Genomic DNA, 20344 nt, shown 5'->3' with positions numbered 1-20344 from the left:
CACACTTTCAGTGATCTGGAGTCCTGTGACACTGGTGAATTAACTGTAACGTTGGGTTTCCCGTTTTTTTTTTTCTCTCTATGACGTGCTGTGTTTATCTATAGCTACCACATGACTAGGACATACACAGAGCAATGCACATTTGATTAGATGCATATATATATATATTTTTTGCGGTACGCGGCCTCTCACTGTTGTGGCCTCTCCCGTTGCGGAGCACAGGCTCCGGATGCGCAGGCTCAGCGGCCATGGCTCACGGGCCCAGCCGCTCCGCGGCATGTGGGATCTTCCCGGACCGGGGCACGAACCCGTGTCCCTTGCATCGGCAGGCAGACTCTCAACCACTGCGCCACCAGGGAAGCCCAGATGCATAATTATTTTACTTCAAAAATGTTAAAGCCTTTTTCCCACTTCTTAAATAAAATGTATTCTTAATTATTTTTAGGCACTACAGGAGGAAATACTGTTATTGCTTTTAACACAAGACATTCTGTGTTCCAGAAATCTAGCTCTTTGTAATGCTCCTATATCTATTCACAAATGAGGACTTAAAAAAAGAAAAGGTTCATCCTCATCTGAATTAGACTAACAGCCAGGAGTGTACGGATTAAATATTTGTGAATAGTAGAAAGCAGAAAGGGACCGCAGAGTTCCGGGAGTAACAGCTGAGGATGTCTTGAAGCTACAGCTCATATATTAACACTCTGAGCCTAATGCAAAGAGTTGGTAACCTTCAAAATAAACCATCTTAAAAGTTTAAGCAAATCTATCAGAGAAGTTGCTTGCGGTATTTCTTTTTGAAAACTGAAAATTCTGGTGAGTTAAAAATTGCTTGCTTGTCAAAAGGTCAGTAAAAAATGGACCTTTTGACAAAAGATTGCTCACATGTTTTTCAAGAGAGGAGTTTGTTTTGCCGGCACCTCAAACCACAGAGAATTATGCATTTGAGACATCGTTACTTCCCTTTATTTATAACCATAGACATTAAGGGGCTGAAATTTCTGTCCAACGGCTACGTGAGTGAAATCACTACTAAATCAAATGGGGGATTCTTGAAATTCTGATTAAACGCTCTCCCTACCTCTTAAACCCTTGTACCCTTGTCTTCTGTCTTTGCTTACTTGAGAAGGCTTCTTAATTGGTCTTTAAGATTTTTATTTTGGGGATGAGAGCCAAAGGTAAAGCTCCCTCTGGAACTCAGACATATTTCTGTAGTCATCAAAATTAATGCTTCTTTTATTAGATCACTGGAGAAACCATCTTTATATTCTCTGTGGGTTTTCACCTTATAGTTCCACAGTATTTTATTGAATGAATGGACGAATGAATGATGTAGCCTTTTAAAAAGTTGAATTCTTTTCTCTTCCTTATACTCATACTAGTTTGCATTTTTGCATAACTGAGTTCTCATACAGAAGTATTCCTGTTATTTATCTGCATATTGAGGGCATATGAGAATGCTTTCATGTGACCTAACCGGTGACTTTAAACTTGAATGCATTATTGTTTCCAAAAACAGAACCATTGAGCGGTTAGTTCTAAAAACAGCCAAACAGATTATGATTTTTATAAAGCAGGTTTTAACATAAGGAGTAGTATTGTGATATTTTTCCCAAAAAGAACTGTCAGTAAGAAAAAAATATTAGTATTGAGTTAAAATTGGGAAATAGTTATCGTTCAAAGGACTTTATAAAACTCCTAAAGGCAATCTTAGGATTCAGACCTAAAGAACAGGCAGCAGACAAAAATCTTTAGGTGTCATGTGACTAATGCTTCCTTTCTGTGCTTCTCAACCTTTTTGAAGTCATGGCAGGGCCAGCCTCTGCTCAAGGCCCAAGCCCAGCTGCGAAGGAGGTTCTGCCTGTCTGGAGCCTTAGGGGATCAATAACATACCATGTACCAGGGTAGACTGGTTGGGAAGTTCTGTAGTTGTTAGATTTGGGGAAGTCCTGTAGTTGGTAGATTTTTATGAGACGTTATTGAATGTTTTAATAGTTGAGTTCTGCTTTTGCTTTCTTAGTCTGTTGACCAGGAGATGGTAGAAATATGTGGAAAAGAGGAGTGGCATTTTTGAGTGAATGTGTCTAAGTAAATTCTGCCAAATGAGACCAATACCAAACTCTGGGTTAGAGGGTGAAGTTTATAATCCAGAAACTTCAAGCATGAGGCTCAAAGAATGTATTATTAACTGTTCAAAAAAGACCCATTCATGTGATTAGACTCGGTGACAGTCATTTTTCTAGTAAGCAAGTCAGGTAGCAGTTTCTAGGCTCCTTGTACTAAGCATTTCTTGATGTTGAGGAGATTAGACATGTGTTTCCCACCAAATTATAATTCAACAAGAACCATTCTAACTCCTGAATCTTTGTATGTCCCTTCTCCCCATCCTTACTTTACTTCAAGTTCTATTCATCAGTTTCATGTTCGAGTTCAGATTCTTCCCTGGACTACTGCAACAGCTTTCTGTCTGGTCTCCCTACCTTTAATAACAGCCTATCCCATCGATTTTCTTGATGAGGCCAGTGAGCTCCACAAAGCAGAACTCTTCACTCTATTTTTTTTGCCTGAGACGCTGTGCATTCTATGCATCACTACCGAATCTGGGTTAAAGTCTATAACCCCATTAATATGACAAGCTTTAGGAACTTTTTTTCTAGCGTCATCTCTCTATTCAGTTCATCCTCAAAGAAACAACCTCCTCGTAGTCTGTACTTATTTCCTAGTATGCTTTTTATTTCCACACCTCATTGTCTTTGTTTCCCTAAACTGCACCCTCCTCTTGGGAAACCAGTTACCCACACCCTACCCAGTGTCACACCCTACCCAGTGTTGCCACTTTGGAGGCGTTCCTCAGTGACCCTAACCTAAGGTGGGCATGCCTGCTCTATTCTTCCAAGTACCTGAGCTCACATCTCGCACACTAGACTGCCGTGAACTGCTGACATGCTTGCATTTCCCAGTAGACTAGAAAGCTTCCTTGATTTTTATTTCTCAGAGCCTGGTGTGTTTCTTGGAATATGTGAGCTCTAACAAGTGTTAACAGACTGGATGAATAATTGGATGGATGGGTGAGTGGATGGATGATGTCTATTGTCTGCTCAGAATTTTCAATAACTTATTATCTACAAATTGATTTTTTTTTTGTCATCAGTTCCTACAGTTCTCCCTGGCATGCCCCTCTTCCCTCCTCTTTCTTTTCTACAGTCCCAGAATCTTGGCACCCTTCCTTCAAGTCTAGTTCAGAAGTCTTCTTTTCTGGGTTCTAGTATATACCCTCCCACATGTTCAACTTTACCCCATGTTTTGTGTTTATGTTGTATTTTAAATATATTTATATTATCAAATGTATTTATTACGTGGGTCTTTCCTGCTCAAAAATAAAGCTCCTGTTGACTTTTTATCCAAAAATTAGTAAAAACAGGTACATTTATTACAGTTATTATATGTCAAACTCTGTCAAATGCTTTCACATAGATTAGCTCCATTTTCAGTACGAAGTTTGAACATTATTCTTTAAATGGCTATCAGATGAGTCCTTTGGGTACTGTATACATAACAGACACTCAGTAATTATTGGTTGAGTTCATGATGTATTTTTCTACCATTTTAGTCCTCTTTTCTTTTACTTATGTCCTGTTCTTCAGGCAAGTGGGACTATTTGGCTCTTTCCTGACACCTTAGCAGCTACAGGTTTCTATGTCTTTGCCCACATTGTTCCTTCCACTTGAAGATTTTTATCTCTGGTATAAAAGTTCTCACTAATCCCTCAAAGTTCATCTTGCTCTTGATTCTGGCCCTTATTATTATACTGGATCTTTTAGTTCTTAAACTCCCATAAGCTCTTGCTCATCCTCCATATTTATTAGTTTTCGTTGATTTTTAAAGTTATTTGTCTAGCTATCTCTCCATTAGACTCTAAGCCCCATGAAATCAGGCTTATTTAATCAATCTTTGTGTTTCCCAAAGTGGATCAGCACAGTGTCTCATTTGGAGACTTTCAGGAACTGTTGCTCATTTAATTCAAATGAGTTGAGCAGCAGAGGCATGTGTGTGAGTGTGCGCACGTGGCACGTGTACAGCGTTTGCTTGCTTGCTTGTTCTGGGGGCAGCATGCTTAGTGCAGGCTCGCAGGCGGGTCATCTGTGTTCAGGTTCTGACTGCAACATTTACTAGCTTTGTGACTTTGGGCAAGCTCCGTGCTTTCTTCATGCATCAGTTTCTTCATCTGTAAAATGTGGATGGTAATAACAAGAATACCTACTGTGTAGGGTTGTTGCAAAGGTTAAAAGAGCTAAAATCTACATTTCAGGCAGGTAAGACAGTGTCTGGCACTTTGTATGCACTCTGTGTTGTGGAATAATTAACCAGTTTAAACCTTTAATCTTGCTCAAAGCCCCATGAATATATTTATTATTAATTCTACAAATAATATCATTAATATTCAACTTTGCATGATAGAGGTTCCATGGTCCCTAGAAATCTAAAAGCAAAATCCAGAAAAAGTTAATAAAAGTTTTCTAAAATTGTGTATATCCCTATGTAAAAGTGAGGTGGAATATAAGAAACTGTCCTGCTGACCATGGGGGGAAAAAAGATGATCTGTTTAAAATTCAGTTCATTACATCTACCTTTGATTTCCTGGGGAAGTGGTAGGGACCTTTTTAGGTTTCCTGTGTTTTCACTTTTAATAAGAAACAAAGGACAATGGTTTCTTTACCTTTGCAGTGAGTAAGATACATTTTTTTTTAGCATATTAGCTAGATCAGTTTTCCCTCTAATCAAAAGGCAACTTAGTCATATTTAATTAAAGGATGCACAATAGAAATGAAGAACATTTATAAGAAAAATGTGCAGCAGGAGATCTAGAGAGAAAGAAAAAAAAGAACTGAAATAGAACTAAAAAAATTACCATTTAATATTTCTGTTATTTAGTCAACTCTTATTACTGCCTGTTTCGAAAAAGCAAAGTATCTTTATTTCATAAGGAAAATAAAATGACAGGGCTATTTTGTTCAACTCACTGCAACAAGATCCAAGACAGAAAAAGCAAATAAGATGTGAAATTATAATTTTCTACCTCTAAGCAGTATGTATTCAATTTGGGGAGGGCAGTATATACAAAGATGATAAATATTTAAAATCAGTTCTGTCCCATTACAGAAGCGCTTAAGGAATGTCACAAATAGTAAGTGAATTATTTACTAGGGCCATCAGAGGAACACGCAGGCTGCATGGAGCAATTGGTATTTTGTATGGGTTGCACATGTGTTAATAAGGAGTACACAGGGGAGAATACTGTGAGAGGGATGGAATTCTCATGGCGTCTGCTGTCTTTCCAAAGAAAGATGCAGAGTAACTTCAAGGTTCCATAAATGGCATTTTTTTTTTTTTTTTGTTCTTGTTCTCTTTTTCCTTCTTTTCTTCACGTTGAACTCCTCAGTAAGTGACATTTACTTCAGTGAAATCACCGTGAATTAGGTCCTGGTTCTCAGCCTTGAAACCTGATTTCATTAGAGCCATATGTTTAGAGACTGAGCATACTTTACTGAGCTCACAAACTGATCTATAATCCAGAATAGTGGTTTTATTAATTCACAATGATTAATGCTACTGTCAAGCAGATGGGAATGCTCTCGTCACTGTTAGCTAAATTATATGTGGAGCTATACCATATCCAGAACATTCCTTAGTGAACATGGAATCTAAATATGGGGTGGTGGTTTATGACCCACTATAGGAATTCCCCTGCCTCAAGGACCAAAGTACTTACAATTGTTATTCTCTCTCTTGGGCTATGCTTTGAAAGCTCTGTCCATTTTTGGCCATTTGGACTTTCTTTTTCCATATGCAAAGTTGTACTTTTAAAACTCTGTTCTTTGGAGCCCTGAGAACAATGGGAGCCCATGATGGGTTTTAAGTAGGGAAGTGGTCACACTTGGATCATAGGTGGGCTACTCTTGCTGAAGTATGGATAATGAACTTGAGCAGTGGTTTCTAAACCCATTCAATCATATTCCTTATTACTAACTACTTTTTGAGCATACATCATCTATCTATGTATATCATCTACATACTCACGTATAAAATACATATTACTATACAAATAATGTGTATTCTCATATATAATATAAAGGACACATTATAATACAAATTTTTAAAATTGAATTAAAAATGCAAGTAGCATTTCAGTCCTTTCTTCTCATCCTAAATAGGGTCATCTTGTATACCCCCGGGGTCTATGACTGCCCTGCCCCCACCCCCCCATTCCACTTCCCACTTTAGAAACTGATAAATTAGGAGAGAAATAGGAGAGAGATAGGAGGCTGTTGTAGAAAACTAGGTGAAGATAATAATAAATTAAATAAATAAATAAATAGAAGTACATGAATTTGAGAATTATATGAAGATAAAATTAACTGTACTTGATTATTAAGGTATATGAGGTACAAAAAATGAGCCAAATGTGATGCCTCAATCTGGGATTTGAACAACTGGGTACCATTTACTGAGACAGGAAAAGTAGGAAGAAGAGATTTGGCAGTCAGACGAATTCAGTTTGGCATATGTTCAGTTTGGTGGGTCCAGACAAATCCATGTGGTGATATTTATTAGTAGATTAGATATACAACCTTGAGGAAAAGAATATAGAATTAAAGACAGAGATTGATAGTACATTTATGAGTTTGCAGATTGACAGCCTGTAGAATGTTTTCCTTGGCCTCAGACAGTATTTACATTAAAAAATTAGTTGGTAACTTTTAAAATTATTGATTTTTACACAAAAATATTGTATTGAATTTCATTGAGAAATTGGAAGTGATGGCAACACTAGATATGAACTCTGACGTGGCGACAGTTGGCTAGACCTGGGTGCCAGCTGCCCAGTTTAGATGTGTCCCGTCCAATTGATTGCGGTCCTTACGTGGACCTCTTTACTCATATACATTATCTGCCTGGTCTCCAGATATCTGAGTTTGTAATCTCTAAAAGCTGTGTGAAGCCATTGGACTGATTGATGTAGACCATGGAGAATGTGCAGGGAGAACAAAGGGGACAGATCCTTAAAGAATTCTGATGAATGATGTATGCACAGAGGAAATTTAAGGAATGGAGGCATCGCCAGGGAAGTAGGCATAAAACCTGGCGAGTGTGGTATTATAGTTGCTAAAGGAAGATAGGATTTAAAGAAAGAGGGAGATGAATCAGAATATAGTATTGAAAGATCAATTAGATAAAGACTTAAAAGATTTCATCAGATGTGGTACAACAGGCTTTCATAACTTAGTTTATTTTCTTTTTAACATTCTGAAAGTCTCCTTTATAACCAGTCTTAATAGGCTCCACATGTTGCACTGAATAGATGTGTTGAGTTTTTGGTGTACCCTGCATAGGTGCGTTGGATTTTGCTGTACACTGAGTAGGTACATTAAGGTGTCTGGCCTTCCACCAAGACTTGTGGTGCATTATAACCAGCCATCTAGGTGGTAGTCTGAGAATATCTTTTCTTGTTTTGAAGTTTCTAAGCTCCCTAATGATAAGATAAAATTCTGACCTTGTCCTCTAAAGTTTAACCTGTTTGTATCCAGATTTTGGCTACTTATTTTACTTCCCCATCTTGAGAAGTAATTGGTTTTTGTTTTGTTTTATTTTAGCTACTCTACCAAATGAGGAAAATACTTTCATGCCACTTCTTGAGACCATTAATGTTTTTTAAATAATTTGGAATGTTAAGCCAATCACTAAAACTTCCAGAAGTTGTGTTTCTAAAATATCATTTAAAAAGTTCTCCTGTGCAGAGCCCTGTTTTTTTTTTTAAAAAGCAGACTTCACATTTCTCCATCTCTTAGTTCTAGTCAGCTGATCAGTTTGATTTAATTAATTAAAACAGTTTTTAAGCCACTTATATTCCCATTCTCAGAAGTTCTTATATTGTATTCAGAGAAATAATTATTTTCTTATTAAGTATTTAATAACGTGCCCCTGGAATCAAAGCACGTTTGTTCCTTTCTCTGTGGGATGTTTCTACCTTGGTAGGTGAAGAGAGGCACTTCCTCCTTCTGAAGCAAAGACTATGCTTGTTTACAACCCTGTAATGTAAAGATAGTATTTCTCTGCATATCCAAGGACAAGCATACTTACCATTATAAAATATTTGGGTTCCCTAAGCCCTACATTCCTCTACAGTTACAAAAGTCACTGTGTGTGTAGGTGTCACCTGACGCTCTTTGCATCATCCTGTGGGAATTAGAGCTCAGGGAACAAGTTCCAAGAAAATGGTGTTACTCTGACCACTGCTTCCTGTGAGTAACGAAGTCCTTTGGCTTTGATGCCCTGACCCACAAATACTCTGTCTTCTGCCAGCATCCATGCAACTGTGATAGGCTAACTTGTTAGCTTGCAAATAGGGTAGAATCTCAGATTTTCACAGTTCTTTAGAAACATGTTCTGCTGGTGGAGAAATTGTGACTTAAAAGCAAAGTAAATAAAGCTTCATAAAATTAATATTTAGGATTTATTTTTCATTAATAGACTGCTAATGCTTCATCTTCCTGTTTTCCTCATTCTGAATGTTGATTATCAGTAGGAAATGACAATAATTGTTTTTCTTTGTAGCTTTGTTTTTGCCTTGTTTATCTGCAGTCATCAGTAGTTTCTCTTAATGAAAAGGAATTTTGGGGGATCTACTTATGCAAAATAGTATGTACGTAGTTTCTCCTGTGAGGCTTTAGTTATTGGAAATTGTATATTTTTTTGCCTTAATTTAACTTACATATCTAGCAGACTTCACCCATTGCTTGTTAATGTAATTGACCTATGTAGAGAGATTTCTGGGGAATTTTCTTTTATTACAGACATTTTAATTTGTAGGACAGGCTGGGCTCTTAATGCTGAAAGGAGGATGTGTGGCAGAACTTTCTAATTTTAGGGTGTATAACTTACTAATCTTGTTTAATCTGAGTATCCTAACTTCTAGTATCATGAAATCATACATAATTAAAATCATATAATTATACTCTGAAAAAAATCTGGCTTTTTTCACTATTATGTTTATGAAATTCATCCATGTTCTTGCATATAACAATAGTTTGTTCATTCTCCTTGCCCCATTGTATGGCTATACCACAATTTACATATTCATTCCATTGGTGATGGACATTGAATTCTTCCTCCTTTGGATTTTTATCAGTGGTGCTGCTATGAACACTTTTTGTACATTTAAAAAAAGACATATGTATACATTTCTGTTGTATGTATATCTAGGAGTGGTATTGCTGGCTCCTAGTTTATGCGTAGTTTTAGCTTTAGTAGCTTTTAGTAAACCACCAAAGAGTTTTCCAAAGTGGTTTGCCAATTTAATCACCTATGAGGAGTGCCTGAAGGTTCCTGTTTTCCATATCCTTCCCAACATTTTATGTATCATTTGTCATTTTAAAACTTGTTAATAAGCCCCTCTGGTGGGGATGAGTGGAATCTCATTTTGTTCTTAAGTTACATTTCCATGATGACAAATGAAGTTGAGTGTATATTTGTGTGTTTATTGAATATTTTGATTTTTTGTGTGAGTGTGAAAATTATTTGCCCAATTTTTGAGTAGTAATTATTAACATTTAGAAGTTTTTATATATTATAGATGTGAATTTTTTGTTGATTATATTTATGTGAATGGTTTCTCCCAATATGTGGCTTTCTTTTTCACTTTGTTAATAACATTGTTTCGTGAACACAGGTTTTTTTTTTTTTTTTTTTTTTTTTTTTTTTTGCGGTACGTGGGCCTCTCACTGTCGTGGCCTCTCCCGTTGCGGAGCACAGGCTCCGGATGCGCAGGCTCAGTGCCCATGGCTCACGGGCCCAGCCGCTCCACGGCATGTGGGATCTTCCCGGACCGGGGCACGAACCCGTGTCCCCTGCATCGGCAGGCGGACTCCCAACCACTGCGCCACCAGGGAAGCCCGAACACAGGTTTTTAATTTATTTTTTCCTTTATCCTTTGAACATTTGGGGTCCTGTTTTAATTATTTGCCTGTAATGCAGGTATTCTCTTCTGTTTCTTCCAAAAAATTTTATTGCTTTATCTTCCATATTTAGGTCATCTAAAAGGTTTATCTAAAATTGATTTTCATATGGTATTAGTTCAGGGTCAAGATTCATTTTCTTCCATATGTATATTCATTTGACCCAGCAGCATTTATTGAAAACATCATCCATTCCCTACTGCTGTTTATATATAGTTGTTACATAACCAGTGTCCAGATATGATTGCATTTGTTTCCAAAATTTGTTTTATTCTATTGTCTATTTGTCTCTCCTTGTGCCAATACCACACTATCTTAACTGATGTGAAGAGTATAACTTTGTCAGTGTTTCTCTTATTGAAGTTCGGCTTGATTATTCTTGGCTCTTGGCATTTCCCTATGAAGTTCAGAATCAGCCTATCAGTTCCTACTATGAAAATGTCTGCTGGAATATTTGATTGGGGTTGTAATAAATCTAAGAATCAATTTGGAGAGAATTGACACCTTTACCATATTGAGTCTGCCAGTCCCTTAAAGCGTTATATCACTTTATGTCTTCTACATCTCTGATCAAGTATGTCTGTGTGTTTATGTTGTGTTTTTGCTTGTGTTTTGTTAGCTTTATTCCCATTTATTTGATATTTTCAGATGCTATTGTAAATTTTTTAAGTTTTATTTTCTAATTATGTATTGCTTATATATAGAACTACAACTGATTTTTGCATATTTTATCTTTAGCAGCCATGTTGAATTCTCTTTTCTTCTCATAGTTTAATCTGTAAATCTTTTTGTATTTCCTAGATAGAAAACCATTTCATAGGCAAATACTATTCTAATTTTTGTTTTTAATTGGTTATTTCTGTGATTGCAAAATATACTTGAAACAGTTTTAGTATGTCTTTTACTCCTTTAAGCCACTAGAGCATATTAGAAATATTCTGAAAGCAATTGCTTGTAATCCTACCAAGATCTAGATATCATCAATTAAAATTTGTGTTGATCTCTCCAGACATTCCAGATAGTTTTCAGCATTGGATCATAAAGGACATACAATTTTTCTTTTTTTTTTAGCCACGCTACGCGGCTTGTGAGATATAGTTCCCCAACCAGGGATTGAACCAGGGTCCCCGGGGCCCTTGGCAGTGAAGGCACGGAGTCCTAACCACTGGACAGCCAGGGAGTTCCCAAGGACATACAATTTTAAAAATGCCATTTAATGCCATGGACACTTTTCCATGACAAATATTTTTTCCGTATACAATTGTTAATTGCTGTAAAATATTCTAATCTATAGATATGTCATTATTACTATCAAACATATTTGTTTTAATTTTTTGCTATTATGAACAACACTGTTGAAGAGACATAGATGAGTCTTTGCATTGCTGTGTTTTTGTTTTTTTTTTTGACATAATTTCCTTGTTGAAATCCCTAGAAGTAGGCTCTTTCTGGGTTAAAATGTATAGGTTTTTGAAACTTGCTGCCAAATTCCCTTCTAGAAATGTGTAAATTTTCATTCACACCAGAAGTACACAAAAGTTCCTGTTTCCAAACATCCTAGCCTTTGTTGAGATTCACACCTTTATTATATGGATTCTTTTTGCATATGAGTTAAAAATAAAACCTATATAGCCTTTTATGAGAACTTGTGGTTTCATGGAAATGTTTTGCCCTTTTTTTGAGTATCAATTGCCTTACATTTTTGTCTTCAATTCCTTATTCTTTTGTGTTAAAACTGCAGGGTTTTAAAATTTAGCAAGTTGTTATCTCTCCTGACATTGTGTGAATACACTATCACTTTTTTTTTAAAGTCATCAAACCATTTCTGTTTAGTAGGAGAGTGGTAGTACACTCAAATTTCTAGGTTCCTCTGTGAAACACTCCCTTGCCTTCCCTAGACAGAGTTTAATTACACAAATTTTAGTTGCAAAGATGAATAAGATAGTCCCTGTTTGCAAGGATCTCCATCCCCTTGGGTTCCCATAGCACATGAATCTTTTTCTGTGATAACCTGAGCACATGACACAACATAAGTTATTTACAAATCTTTCCACTTATTAGACGTGGCTTTATTTAGATTTTTGTTCTGAAACTAGTACAGTGTCTGGCACACATACGGCCTTTCTTGGGTGAATCACTTAACCTCGTTAAGCCTCAGTTTCCCCATCTCTATCTTGAGGATAAATATATTATCTGCCTCACACTGTTATTATGACAAACTCAGTACTTAATTTGGTGATTGGCAGATGTAAGTCATCAATAAATGGCAGCTCTCATTTTTTTTTCCTATTGGAAGTCTAAAGATCCTGAACTCACATTATTGTTATAGGTGCCAGGCTACCCATTGGTCTTTTATTCAATTCTTTGTGGATTGATGGCTACTTGAGCTTTTCACTGGATTTTAAAGTTAATTCAACGTGTAATTAAAGTGATTTATAATTGTAAGTGGCAAAAGGACAAATTAAAATACTTCTGGATTGGTGGGAGCTTGAAGCTTTAGTTGGACCTTTTATGTTCTATTCCTTTTCTTTCTCTGCCTCTTTCCTTTTCCTAGATCTCTGCCAGCACACTGAAGTTCCTACATATTTGTAAAACAATTTGCCATTAACGTTTTCTCTCACTAGGTTCATATCTAGGGGAAGAGCTTATAGAAACCACCACTCTGTGGTATTGCTACAGTTAGTTAAAGGTGTGAACAGTCATCCTCTGCCTTTCCTCCTCCACCCACAAACCTCAGGAAAGTATGTGGTAGCAACTTGAAATCCTCTTTAAAAAGTTAGATCCTTAGTGCAACAGTTGTAGAACTTTTTTTTTCCCCAGAAATAATTGTACTGTATTTCTCTTCTTCACTCATGAACCTGCCCGCCCCACCATTGCTCCCACCTTCTTCCCATGGTGGGTATTTGGCTCAGCTGATCAAGGGAAGGGTATCTGTTGTACAAAGTTTTATATATAGTAAGTTAACCAAATAATGCCCTTTCTTTTTAATCCCTGTTACTACCCTTAATTAAGGTTCTGTTTGGACGTTAGGTTTATCACAAGGGAACTGGGGGAAAGTCTCATTTGCACAAGGACTGTGCAAATGTAGCTTGCCCCTTTGTAAAGTGTCGTTCCAAAGTGTTAAATTAGACTACAACTTTAGAATTTTGTTCATTTTTTAATAATTTGCTCAGGGAAATCACTGGTTATTCAGAAGACTTATGATCTGCATGCACCTTAAATATTAGGATGAGGATAATTTTTATGGTAATGGATATCGAAAGGTGTCTGTTTAGCCAGTCTGTTTACTTTTCCTAATATATGCACAAGACAAAATTCTCTAAACATTTCTATACAAAAGAGAAAACACCCTTCTTAAATCAGTAGTTCTTTGTTTACTGGGTTTTTTTTTTTTACTTTGAGTTTTATGGTTCATGTCTCTTTTGTGTATTGAATATTTGAAATTTTAATTTGGAAAAGCAAACTGCTTCTTAGGCACTACTTCCAAGGTAACTATAATGAAGCTGGACATAATTGCATATCTACACTTTGCCATAAATCAATAGCCTTCTAATGTTATCAGAAGTTTTCATTGTTACTTTAAAACAGCAGCATCTTGTTAACCTTAATCAGAGCCTGATGTGTGTTTCTTCTAAATGGCTTCTGATGTGGTGTCTCTCTTCGGTTCTCTGTGGTTTCCTGTTTTTTTCATACATAGAGAAAAGCCTTTTGATGTATTCAGCCTCATAATCTTTTTCTTTTAATAGCATATCAAACACAAACTTTCTTACATATACAGCACAGCATTGTAAGCCTGTTTCACCATTCATTTATTCATCTTGCCACAGATCACTCTTTCTCTGGAATTCCTCCAGCACTTCCTTAGATACCTTTCTGTATTCTTTAGCATCACAGTTCTCATTTCTACCCTGAAAGAGTGTGTTCTTCAAGGGCAGAGATAGTATCTCGTATATCCATAATTGTATTTCTCCACAGTGTCCTGCCTTAGCAATGAATAGATCACATAGACTGGTGACGCTCAGTGAGTTGCCCCCAGCCCAGCCACATCAGCATCACCTGGGAACTTGTTAGGACTGTAAGTTCCAAGGCCCCACCCCAGTCATGCTGAATCAGGGTATCTTGGGTTGAGGATCAGAAATTTGTGTGCTAACAAGCCCTTCAGTGATTCTGATGCACGCTCAAGTTTGACAGCCACTGCAGCAGATAATTATTGAATGAATCTGAAAGTTTTACATTTATGGTACTGCTTCACTGGGAGGATTAGTATCAGATGGGGCCAATTTTGTCCATTCAGCCTGAGTTTTATTTCTCAAGAGATACAAGTAAAGAAAAACCTAAGATTTAAATATTTGCAACCTTAGAAGAGGGTGTATATAGCTTTTATGCTGTCCTACTATGAAAACTGCAGCTTAAAATGTTTAAAATATGAAATGATTGCTTTCTTCCACCTGTTCAGGAATAGTCATTTAACATTCCAAAAGGAGGAAAAGTAAGGAACGAATAATGGATGTTACTCATTTTCATGGTGGGGAAGAGGTGGGTGAATGTTGGAAACTGGTCAGGTAGAGGATGGGTTGGAAGACTTTCCCCTGGGTACCATTCTATGCTCTTCTAAATTTTTGAACCCTGTAAGTGCATTATGTAGTAAAATGCTGATATGGGGTATTTAATAAGATTAAATTAATGAATAAGTTGAATAAAGAAGTTTCCATATGATAGCCAGTGGGGTTGGTTAAAAGTTATTAAAATTTCCCTTTGCATTAATATGAAAGGTTAGATAAAATGGCTTTCCATCTCTGTAGAACATTATTGGGGTGGTGGCAGAAATGTCTTAATGACTTTCCACCTGAACTTTCTTATGCAGTGAACAAAGAATTCTTACTGTTACATGAATCCATCATCTTGTTATTATTTTAAGAAAATAAATGGAGGGGAAGAATTTAACTTGATTCACAGTTACATAACCTTGCATACACAAATGAAGAGGTCAGACCTACAGGACATTGATCTAATACCTTCTTCTGAAGTACTTTTAGAAGTATCTTGATAGGCAAGGAGAGAAAAATTGATTTACATTTTTGTCACATTCTTAGCAAATGGAAAATAATCTGGTTAGCAAAACCCATTACATATGTTCTGAATTATGAACAGTATTCTCAACTGTTTGTCTTTTAGTACAAATGAAATTATATTAATGGTATGATTGAATTGTGCTGTTTCAATGGAAGGTATGTCTTAAATGACAGTTGATTCAATTTTTTTTTTTTTCTTCTCTTGCACAGAACTATTGTACCATGGAAAGTATTCAGACAGTGCCTTCATGAGGTCCATCAAATTAGCTCTGGTCTGGAAGCAATGGCTCTAAAATCAACAATTGATTTAACTTGTAATGATTACATTTCAGTTTTTGAATTTGATATTTTTACCAGGCTATTTCAGGTAAGCTTTGTATTTGCTTAATCCTGCCCTCTCTTCCACTTCCCTCCCTTCTGTGTGTGTGTCTCTTTTTCACACACACATGCATACATACAAATATATGGGAAATGGTCTCATTTTTGGTAGTCTACAATTTTAAAGCAAGTTTTTCTGGTCATTGCTGTAAGTTTAGAGTTAGAGTTTGGAGGATCTGGTGTTCCGAGCCTGGAGGTTGCTTATTAGCTTTGAGAAGAATGATGTAAAGGAGCTTTAAAGTCCCTATTTGGTTTCTCGCTTTACTTTGTTGTTCATTTTAGCCCAGTAACTGATAGAATGCAGGTTTTTTTTTTTTTTTTTTTTTGCAGTACGCGGGCCCCTCACTGTTGTGGCCTCTCCAGTTGCGGAGCGCAGGCTCAGCGGCCATGGCTCATGGGCCCAGCCGCTCTGCGGCATGTGGGATCTTCCCAGACTGGGGCACGAACCCATGTCCCCTGCATCGGCAGGCGGGCTCTCAACCACTGTGCCACCAGGGAAGCCCAGAATGCAGGTTTTATAGGTGGGCATTTGCTGAGGTTGTATCCCAACTTCTTCTCCCCTTTGCCTCCCACATTCATTAGGTGAGAAGGGAAAATAGTGAACCTGGAAGTAAATAGCAAACTCATCCTTTTCTGTATAGGAGATTACTGTGATGTGTACTGTTTTTACAGCTTGCTTTGCTCTTTGATCTGTATATCACAAACATTTTTCCGTGTCAGTAAGTATTTTCATCAATATAATTTTCAATTTTCAGTTGCTACAGAATATTCCATCAAAATAGTCTGTCATTAATTTAGCAGATCTCTCATTTGGGAAATTTAGATTTGTTTTCCTGGTTTTTTTTCCCCTAATATAAATGATTTTGAGATTAACCTTCTTGTCCTGTTTATTGTTTTTGGTTTTTAATCATTCTTTTATAATTGTCTTCACATAGCTATTCAGAAGCAGGTGTCACATAATAAAAGATGGGTGCCATTATTTTGTATTTTTGTTATGTGTTGGTAGAATTACCCTAAACATGAAGACTTGAAATATGCTTTGAATTTGCCTCTGCCACTAAATTGCATATCATCTATGAGATTCATTTCAAGTAGTCACAAAGTGAGAACCCCACCTAAAATCTTTATGATTCTTATAATATCAATTATATAGCAAGTGATATTAATTGATCAAAAACCAGGCTTGCTTATATTCTGACGATTTTTTTTTTATTATTTTAGTCTTCAGTAAAATTTATTCTGTTTGAAACATGCTTTCAACAAATGTTAGAGTATAATATTGGTTTTCATGTTTCTCATGTTGTAAGAATTTTGCTTCTCTGATTTATGACCCTGCTTGGTACTCACCCGCAAAGATCGGGTAACTGAATTATGTAAGAAAACAAGATTGCATGGGATTAACTTTTAATTTATGAAAGAATCCATTAACAGAGGGCAAATTAACTCTTGCCAACAATACTTATAGAATACATTTTACTTTATTACAACTTTATAATCATAATTCTACCTAGACGTATAGAATAGGAAATTAGACAAATGGCTGCAGGAAGTATGCTTTTGGATATTTTCAGTTTACAGTGGTTTCATTATTATTCCCTTGGTATATGTACGTTGTCAGTTAATGTTTTTCCAGTGACTTCAGGATACATTTTAGGAAAAGGTTGTGTTATCTGATACTGATTATTTTATAATGGAACCTCTCCTTTCTTTAAAAGTTTCTGATAATTTTACAAATACTTAATTTATTTAACATGATACCAAGACATTCTAATAGTAGATGCTTTGCTTCTTCCCCTTGAGAAGGAAGAGAACAAAAGTTATTTTCATACATTAAGCCTAGCTGTTTATTCTAGGAAGAGTGTATTTTCTGTGGGAGCCTAGATGACTTTTTAGTGAGGATGTTAAATACTAGAACGCCTCAGAGTTATATATCAGAGGTATGAGGGCAGCTTAATGTTGGTTAAGCACTTACCCAAACAGCTGCTTAATATGTGTACATATTTTCTTATAAGCTGTTTCACTTTAAAACAGCCCAAGTAATCTCAGCACTCTAAGGCACATATATCTTATTTATGCTCATGGGGATGGGAGAGGAAAAGAATCTTTTAAGTAGAGCTACTATGAAAAGTATTAGATAACAAAACCAAAACCTTACTAGCGGACCAAAGAATGCCTAGTGTCTTTTAAAACTCATAATTACAGCAGTAGCTAAAGAACTTTTGTTAGCCCCTGTGTGTTTCTCAGATTCTTCACCTCTCCTGATTTCATTATGCTTAGACTGTAATCATATATGTGCTTTAAAATACAATAAAATTGGTTGTGTGCACAGAAAGTACATGTATTAACTTTTACTGATCTTTTATTTTTACATAACTTTAACAATTGAATAATATTTTCTTGTTATAGTTGTGTATTCTATATGAAAGATGTAAGTTTTGTAGCTACTGTAACTGCATGAACATATATTCTGCTGCAGCTGTGATATTGGTGGTTAATTGGTAGTGACTCCTTCTAGCATTAAATTGTTGGGAATAGGGTATTTAACAGAGCGGCATCTGAAAGAGGGCAGGGTACACTGTCAGGATTGAGGTTTGACGTAGAAAACTAGCTTAAGGGTTTGCAGAAGGTGTCGGTGGAGGTGAGGAGATGAAGTTGAGACTTGCCTAGGAAATGAAAGAAGAAAGAAGCTGGTGGATTCTGGTTTCCCCTTTTTCCTGTCTTCCCTCATCCTCATATTTTGCCAGAACTTGAACAAGTGCTGGGAGTCACTGGAAAGGTCTCGCATGGCCACCTTCCTCTGTCTACATTAAACCTTATCTCTCTCCCCTCCACGTAGTTCAGAGATGCTGGGATCGGCAAGTGCTCAAGTCCTGGAATGGAAAGACAGGGCTTTTGCTTTCCTCTTCCCTCTCCCTGGGGCTGCTGCTCCCTTCTCCTTCCATTTCCCCACTGTAAGAGAAGACTGGGTTGTTGAGAAATGGGGCAGTAAATGGGATGAGTAGGTGCAGGATAAGGAATGAGTGGTTTGGGGCAATGTACTATTGACTGTGGAATATATAGCATTGTGGAACAGGGAGAAAAAGAAGAATAAGAAACTCATCTATTGTAGTGAGGATTAAGAGAGTATCTGGGCAGACCAACTGAGGCCCTACTTCCAGTGTAGGTTGTAAGTCGGTAAATGGTGAACACAGTGGCCTTTGGGAGAATGGAGGGACTGGTCTTCTTAATTCACTTTATGAATTTCTGTAGTCATTTAAGAATCTCCAAATAACTTGGTGTTGGTGTGTGAGAAAAGATTTCCTATAACCTAAAAACAAACTGTGAAAACAACCATTCTCCCATCACTTTGTTTTGCCTCCTTTAAGCCATTAGTTGGCAAAATACTTTAAACACACACACACACACACACACACACACACACACACACAATACAAAACTACCAGGTGTTTCTGACTGTGGGTTGCATTCTTAAGAAAAATAGTACACAGACTCTTTCTATTACATAAATATTGTTGCAGTTAGAATCTGGCCCTCTGGATTATTACTAAGAAATGGTTGCTAAATACTGCAGCATTTGGCTCCAAACTCCAGTTTCATTTTTTTTTTTTCGCTTGTATTTGATCTGTGCATTGGCTCTCTATAAAGTTCAGCGTTTTGTAAAACAACTCTTTCATTAATTTGTGTGGATTTTAATGGAAGTGACCCAAATATTTTGTATTTTTTTCATCCTTGTCCTTTGTAGATGAGGAAGTAGAACAGAACAAAACAAAACAAAACTCAGTGACTGTAATAGTAATTTTTCGGTTTTTCTAAACGTATGCTAATACTCTTCCAAGTATTGTTTATGTAATTTTTAGTCATCCCTTAAGAAGAAAATTAAAAACATGTTTTTTGTTTTTGTTTTTTTCAAGTACATAGACAGAACCTCTCATAATAAGTGTCTCCAGAGCTCATTTTTCCCCAGTTAGGTATTTTAGTGTGGTGGGGAAATACCCTAAAGATTTTTCTTGTTATTTTGGAGAAGGTTAAACTCTTCATTACAAAATCATTCTTTCCTTTGTTATCCTCATCTCAAGGGATACAATCCTTAAAGAATTGCGCCTTGTAAATTTGAAACTTGCTTAACAATCACAAGGAACAAGTCTCAAAACAGACAAAAGCAGGAGCCCTCCACCAATAATCATGTCTAGGATGACTATTTCAACAACTATCACTTGGCAACACAAAATACCTTTTTTTTTTTCTTTTATGTAGAAGATTTGAGTTAATAATCTGGCACATCAGATAGAGTATGCTGCCAATTCCTTTGGATAAATGTAGCTTCAGCCTTAAAGATATGGCAGAGATGATTCATTCACACCCTCAAGCAAAGTTGTCTATTACTGACTGCCTTTTTTCTCTTGCCATGGTAACTGGAGGGACAACTAATCCTATTAAAGAGAGAACGATACAAACCCTTTATGTGTGCGTGCGTGTGTGTTTGTGTTTATTTCTGCAAAAGATTTTTACAGAGCTCACCTCTAAACCATGAACTTTTCTGAGTTTGTGATTGTACACGGATAAACCAAATGTGAGTACAGTAGTCTGTTACCATGGGAGTCGAGGCCTTGCAGACAAGTCACTCAGTAGAGGACCTCTTCAGCTATTCCCCCAGCCTGATCACTATGCTCTGACACTGTGCATTAGTGCCTGGTCTCCCTTTGGGAAGCAAGACAGGTGTGTTCCTTGTTCTCATGTAGCTTATGGCCAATGTGTAGACTTGGCCAAATCACTTACATTCCATGATGGAGTTTTTTGTTCTACAAAGTGAGATGTCTAAATGCAGAGTAGTGAACAAAACAGACACACAGGGAGATGAAGCATGAGATGAGAGTTAGTGGT

The 20344-nt window shown here is 36.7% G+C and overlaps 1 protein-coding gene across 1 annotated transcript in view; it reads left to right on the top strand.

The window, feature by feature from the left end:
- Window positions 1-20344, top strand: part of CBLB (Cbl proto-oncogene B) — a 211273-nt gene that overhangs the window by 92968 nt on the left and 97961 nt on the right. Inside the window, exon 4 of the mRNA XM_082840327.1 lies at window positions 15296-15452. Coding sequence (XP_082696453.1) covers window positions 15296-15452 — 157 coding nt within the window. The remainder of the gene's footprint in view (window positions 1-15295; window positions 15453-20344) is intronic.

The sequence above is a fragment of the Leucopleurus acutus genome (assembly GCF_964270905.1).
Source record: "Leucopleurus acutus genome assembly, chromosome: 5".
Classification (NCBI taxonomy): Eukaryota; Metazoa; Chordata; class Mammalia; order Artiodactyla; family Delphinidae; genus Leucopleurus; species Leucopleurus acutus.
This window is presented reverse-complemented; position numbering and strand designations above follow the sequence as displayed.